The sequence below is a fragment of the Microtus ochrogaster genome, unplaced genomic scaffold (assembly GCF_000317375.1).
Source record: "Microtus ochrogaster isolate Prairie Vole_2 unplaced genomic scaffold, MicOch1.0 UNK1, whole genome shotgun sequence".
Lineage (NCBI taxonomy): Eukaryota > Metazoa > Chordata > Mammalia > Rodentia > Cricetidae > Microtus > Microtus ochrogaster.
This window is the reverse complement of record NW_004949099.1, coordinates 28,598,512-28,605,511: the sequence shown is the minus strand read 5'-3', so window position 1 is coordinate 28,605,511 and position 7,000 is coordinate 28,598,512. Positions and strand designations below refer to the sequence as shown.

The window sequence follows — 7,000 nt, the reverse complement described above, 5'->3', positions numbered from 1 at the left end:
TGTGTGTGTGTGTGTTTGCATCCAGCCTGTACCACAGTGAACAATAAGCTCAGAAAGCTGTGTGTATGTGTGTGTGCTTGCATCCAGCCTGTACCACAGTGAACAATAAGCTCAGAATGCTATGTGTGTGTGTGTGCTTGCATCCAGTCTGTACCACAGTGAACAATAAGCTCAGAATACTGTGTGTGTGTGTCTGTGTGTGTGTGTGTCTGTGTATGTGTGCTTGCATCCAGCCTGTACCACAGTGAACAATAAGCTCAGAATACTATGTGTGTGTGTGTGTGTGTGTGTGTGTGCGCGCGCGCACGTGTGTGCTTGTGTGTGCTGCTTGCATCCAGCCTGTACTACTGTGGACAACACGCTCAGAAAGCCATCACAGAGCCATGGGTGTCACAGCATCTTTTGTGAATTCTGCTGCCTCCCATTTCAACTATTCCTGGCATGGTCACTTTCCTTAGGTGATTTTGGTGGGGCTGGGGCCGCTGACCTCTTACAGGTTTATTTCCTGATACCTGATTATGCTGAGTGTCTTAATCAAGTGTAAGCAGGCTCTTCCCAATACTCCTTTCTATTATTTTAGGATTAGAGAATTTTTTAAAGATGGGAGATGGAAGCAATAGGAAATTCCTGTCTAAAAGCAGGAAGGGGGGCTGGAGAATGTCGGTGTCTTTGCCTCTGGCTATGACCTCACCATGGTCTAAGTGTCTACAGTGTAGTGCAGGCTGGTGCCAGGGCCGGGACTCCCTAGCAGACATGCTTAAGAGAACTAGGGGTAGAAACTGGACCACAATTTAATTATTTTCTAGTTTCCATGCCAGGAATGAAATCGACGCACTTCAGGAAAGATGCTGACATGAGCCGAGCCGCTGTGGGAAACACACAGATGAAGACACACAGACATGGACACACATGTAAATACCATCTATGGGCTGCCAGGACCAAAAAATTCCTCAAAGGCCATCCAGGGTACTGGGCTAGGTTACAGGGATCGTATACACCAACTGTTATCTGTGAACAGAAAACACTTGCTGAGAGCCACACCGGGTCAGTCTGACAGTACCACACACGGCTAACCCTCCACAGAAAGTAGACACTTGGCGGAAGGCTGAAGGGAAGGAAGCCTTGGAATCTCACCCCGGATGTGAGGACTCTGACGGACAAGAACTGGAATAGTTCCCCTGTGCTCCCTGGCCTGGCATGTGGCACGGCAGAAAGCAAGAACCAGAGAGTTTGGAAGGAAAGAAGGAGAGAGGGAGGGGAGGGGAGAGACAGAAGCTAGAGGGCCGAGGACAGTCTGCCTTCAGGACTTACAGAGGAGCGCCTCTCAGGGAAACCAAGCTGCCAGAATGGCTCAACTGTGCGTGCTGAAGACAGAAAACCGGAACGAGGACTGTGCCCTGAGTCTGCAGTCGGTTCAAGTTAAACAGCTAGATGCCTGCATGGCGGGAACACATGCTCCTCCCACTCCTCTCTACTGCTCCCTTAACTGACTTTCATCTGGATAATTCTAGTCAAACCACGGGCCGCCAGTGAGGGCTTTACTTGGGGAGGCACAGAGCTGCCTCCTCCCGCGAGCCATCACACACTGTAGGTGAGATGTATTTTTTTTTTCTGTCTCCTCTCTGTCAAAAGGTCCCTGGCTCCCCAGATCAATCTGTCTGTCTGTCTGTCTGTCTGTCTGTCTGTCCTTCCTTCTTTCTTTCTTTCCTTCCTTCATTTTTTTTTCATTTTTCTTTTTATCTTTTCTTCTTTTTCCAAAACAGGGTTTCTCTGTGTAGCCCTGGCTGTCCTGGAACTCACTCTGTAGACCAGGCTGGCCTCAAACTCAGAGAACTGCCTGCCTCTGCCCCCACCTGAATTAAAGGTGTGTGCCACCATACCCACCCAGATATTGATTTCTAAAAACCATTCTCCAATAACATGTCAAGGCACTTTGGACACATGGCTGATTTTAGGGCTGAGACAGAGAAAACATAAGATGTGCCTGGACCATCTTATAGTACCAATAAAAAAAAATGAGGCCACATCAGGGAAATGAAGACAGCACAAGGAACAAGGAGCCTAAGTGTCCAAACAGGAGCATCCAGAGGGGCCATGACCTGAACTATACATAAGTGTCTATGACCCCATGGCAGTGTGCTTGCCTAGTGTGTGCCAGGCCCTAAATTCCATCCTCAGTTCTGCAAAAAAAAAAAAAAAAAAAAAAAAGAAAGAAACAAAAAATAGATTAAGCCATATTGGAACTAATAGGAACTCTGGGAGAGACTGAACTGAAGGGTTTGTTTCCGAAGTGTAACTTTACAGGGGGGGCTGTAACCAAGAGCGCTACGTGGACATCATGGATTCCTGGAGAGGAGGGAAGAGCAGGGGAACTTGATTATATTTAGATTCTTTTAAAAACCCATAACCACGTTCTTTTTTTAAAAAAAATTATTTTTATTTATTTTTCCATATAATATTTTGATCATATGATGTCCCCTCCACCTACCCCTCCCCACCCATTTCTCATACCCACCCAACTTTATGTCCTTTTTCCCTAAAACAAAACAAAAACAAATACCAACACAAATAAGCAAACTATATAAAAAAAACCCAGCAAGACAAAAGTATGAAAATGAAACTATATCAGTCATGGGAACTAGGGGAAATAACTACTACTATTATTCTGGCAAATAAATATAGCAATAAAATGATTCCTAAAGACATATTGCTATACCCACAGATCAGAGTATTGCCCAACCATCATCAAAGAATCTTCTTGTAGTAGAAGGGAATTAACACAGAGACTCACAGATAGACAATGTGCAGAGAGTGAGAGACTTTGGAGCATTCAGCCCTAAATGGGACATCCTAAATCCTCAGCTCAGAGCTCAGGAAGCTATGCAGAAGAGGAGGCAGAAAGATTGCAAGAGCCAGAGGTGGTGGACGATTGCAAGAAAACAACAGGAAGGACACACGTGAACTCACAGAGACGGTGGCAGCACACACAAGGCCTGTACTGGTGCAAACCAAGAAAATCCCAACACTGAGAAGGGGAACTGGACACAAAGTCTCACCCCCCTAATCAAGATGCTACCTGCAAATGATACTCACTGTCACTGGGGATACCAGCCACACCGCAGGGCAGGTCCCACGGCTAGGAGTAACTGGCCAATGCAAAACAGACATCAAAAACGTGTGTGTGTGTATTGGTGTCCTCTTTGGTTTGACTTGCTATTTTTTTGTCTTAATTTTTTTTTTAAGTTTATATTTATTTATTTTTTTTTAATTTATTTATTTATTGAGGATTAATTTTTTTTAAAAAAAATTTAGTTTGTGTCCATAAGCACCTTTTAATAAGAAAATAGATATTCTGAAAACATAGCTAAACAATTAAACTGTCAAGGCCATCCACACAAGACAGTTTGGAGAGCCTAAGAGACTAAGAAGACACGACACAACAGAAAAACTGTGGTGTAAGGCTGGTTCAGGAGCTCCTGGGGAAACCGAGAGTACTGCAGCAGCCTGCCTGGCACCTGAGCTCTGAAGAGGGAGCAGAGGTGGAAGGTAATAGTGTGAGGAAAAGAGAAACTCCCCAGGACAGACCGGAAGTCTGCACCACTCTTTACAGCTACCTTCTTTGTGATATTTTCCCAGTTACTCTAAAAAATTACTCTGTTTTTTATGTGTATGAATGTTTTCCTTGCACGTATGTATCTTCACCACAGAGGTCACACTGGAACTGGAGTTATGGACGGTTGTAAATTGGTACATGGGTGCTGGGAATCAAACCTGGATCCTATGGAAGAGCAGCAATGCACTTTACCACTGAGCCATCTCTCCAGGTCCACTAGTTATTATTAAATAAAAATTTTATTTTATGTGTGTGGATGTTGTGCTTGCATGCATGTTTGTGCACTGTGTGTGAAGTACCAGAAGGGGACATCAGATTCCTTGAAACTAGATTTACAGATGCTTGTGAGCCACCATGTAGATGCTGGGAATCAAACCCTGGTCCTCTGGAAGAGCAGTGAGTACTCTTAACCACTGAGCAATCTGTCTAGTTCCTGCAACTATCTCCTATAAAGCTAACATTATTTCAAAATAAAAGTTTAAGTTTTAATGAAGGAAGAGAATGCTGAGTGTCTAGAGAGCATGGAGAATCCTTCTCACCCTTCCAGGTCTTAGACATATAGAGCTGTCTAGTAAATGTTTACTGAATGATAGAAAGATGGACAAATGAAGGCCAGGATGGACTATGGCATTTGTCCAGCACACGTAGGTCCTGTGTTTGATTTCCAGCACTGCCAGGAAGCAAAATAAAAAAAAAATATGGGCCAAAAATTAGACATAACTGAGTGGGAGGGAAGGAAGTGAGAGTGGGGAAGGAGGCTGAAGATAGCTGGCAGCCATGGATTTCCTTCATAAGTAAAGGGAGGTTAAATAAAAACATGGTTGATATGTGCTCATGTGCACAAACATAATTTGTGTGCGGAGGGTAGGAAGCAGGGAGGGGGAAGGAGAGGGAGAGAGAGGCAGTGACAGATAATGGGGAGAAATGGGCTTGTGCCACCACACACATGTGGAGCCAGAGGACACCTGTGTGGAGTCAGATCTTTCTTCCACCTTCACATGGGCTCGGGGGGTTGAACTCAGGTCACTAGGCTTGCACTGTAAGCACCTTTTTCCACCAAGCCCTGTCACTACCACGCCACTACCACCCCCACCTCCTCTTTGAGACAGGGTCTCACTATGTAGCAGTGCCTGTTCTGGAACTCACTGTGTAGACCAGGCTGGCCTCAAACTCACAGAGATCTGCCTGCTTCTACCTCCAAGCGCTGGGATTAAAGGTGTGTGCTGGAACACCCAGTTCTGTTCTACTTTTCATTTAAATTAGCCCAGAAGCTTTATGCATTTATTCCCTACCGTGCTTAGTGCAGTGTAAGCCAACATGGAAGCTGAAGCAACAGCTAAAGAATCCCCTGTCCACATCTTCCTATGTAACTAATGTCCTAGTTGGGCCCTGCTCCCCTTGCCAACTTGACAAAAGTTAGTGTTGTCTGGAGAGAGGAATTAAAATGCCTCTATAAATTTTCCATAGACAAATCCATAGTATATATTATTGATTAATAACTGGTGTGGGTAGGCTGAGGTGGGCCCAGCCCAGTGATGGCAGTGTCACCCCTGGCATATGTAAGAAAGGAAACCGAGCAAGCCAAGGACGCAAGTCAGTAAGCAGCACTCCTCCATGGCTCTGTCTCCGTTCCTCCAGGCTGCTGCCTTCACTTGCCCTCCTAATAGTCTACAACTGTAAGATAAAATCAACCATTTCTTCTCCATTGCTTTGGGTGTGGTCTCTGCTGCAGCAATAGAAATCCTAGCTAAGATATCACTCCTAATTATTCTTTACATAAATACATTTGTATTATGACTTCTAAACAGAAGTGGAATCATGCCATGAATACAAATTTCTGTCTCTCATCATACCTAAGCTCCTCCTGGCCTGCAAGAGTTCTGCAGCCATTGCTACAGTGGATGAATGGTGTTCTGTGGCAGAGATGCACAAGCCTTTCTTATGCTGCTGGAAGACAGGTCCATCGTCATCTATCCTCAACCTCAGAAAATGAAATTCACTATTACCAACATCTAATTAACACGAGTTCACAGCTATCCTCTATAATTATTTCTTGATTATGTAAAACTCTCTAGTTTTGTTTGTTTGTTTGTTTTTGTTTTTCAAGACAGGGTTTTTCTGTGTAACAGCCCTGCTGTCCTAGAACTAGCTCTTGTAGACCAGACTGGCCTCGAACTCCCAGAGATCCATCTGCCTGCCTCTGCTTCCTGGGTGCTAATATTAAAGGCATGCGCCACCACCACCTGGCCTAACTCCTTAGTTTTTGAAGTCTTTTCTAGCAGTATCTTCATGTCTTCAGGGCAAATAGATAGATGTGTGTCTACTTACAAATAAGTTCTTTCCAGAGAGATAAAATATTGTCCTCATACAGAGAACTTTTATGAACACGGCTATCAAAGCCATGCTGAGCCCTGCCTCTTACCACATGAGCAGCCAAAGCCAAGCATTCAATCCTACAGGCCTTGCTGGTCCTATGTGAACTGTGAGGAAAATCACAGCCCCCACCTAGCGGGGCTACTGTGGATCTTTACTGTGATGACCTGAGCACGCGAAGCCTGGCGTGCACCTGTGCTATTAACAGCAGCGGGGGTGCCCACGGCCTCCAAGGGTACTCAGTGACCCACATCTCCATCAACTTCTCAGTAATTCTGATGCACTTGCTCCGGTCTGTGAACTTAAATTTGGGACGCACTGTTGCAGGAGGTCCTTCCGCTCCTCCAGCCTATAGCCGCTGAGATATCAGCCCATTGGGGCGTGGTCTCTCTCCCTTTGAAAAAGTGGCCACTTCCCTCTCCTCTCTCTCTTCACTTCCTGCTCCGCTGTCGACTAGACTCCCTTCCTTGTTGCGCAGAGGGCTGACAGTGATCTGTAAGTTTTTTCCCCTTTAAATAAATACCACCCTATTAATCATAATTCCAAACTGCTGTGGCATTGTTTGTGACTTACGCCTTCAATTGGTGCCCAACGTTTGGTGTTAGGACCTCTCCTTCCCCTGCTTGGCTGCCGGCCGCGAGTTCGGCTTGGCGCGAGCCTCCCTTCCTCAGCTGCTGCCGCCAGCTGGCAGCCTTGTGGCCTGTGTCTTGTGCGTGGAGCCAGCAGCTTAATATAAATCATCACGCACTGGCTTTTTTTTATTTGCTGCAGTTCTTTATATTTTCTCTTTAGACACCTCAGATTGACTTCCAGTCCCCACGCATCCTATCGTCTGCCTCCCCACATGGATTTAAACTCCACAGGCCTGCGTAGTCTCCGCCTGAGGGGTTTGCTTTTTTCTGAGTCATTTTTAAATCTCCCTTGCAAGCACAGCTCTTAAGTGGCGCGAACCAGGGCACGCGGTTGCTGAAAGCTGCAACCCCTCAGGGTGACTCTGTCACGTGGAGGCATAAG

The 7,000-nt window shown here is 45.6% G+C and overlaps 1 protein-coding gene across 5 annotated transcripts in view; it reads right to left on the bottom strand.

The window, feature by feature from the left end:
- Positions 1 to 7,000, bottom strand: part of Atg7 (autophagy related 7) — a 219,590-nt gene that overhangs the window by 156,577 nt on the left and 56,013 nt on the right. For all 5 annotated transcript variants that reach the window (XM_013353046.2, XM_026788324.1, XM_005365030.3 and 2 more), the window contains exon 8: positions 920 to 1,008. In XM_013353046.2, the coding sequence (XP_013208500.1) occupies positions 920 to 1,008 (89 nt within the window). The remainder of the gene's footprint in view (positions 1 to 919; positions 1,009 to 7,000) is intronic.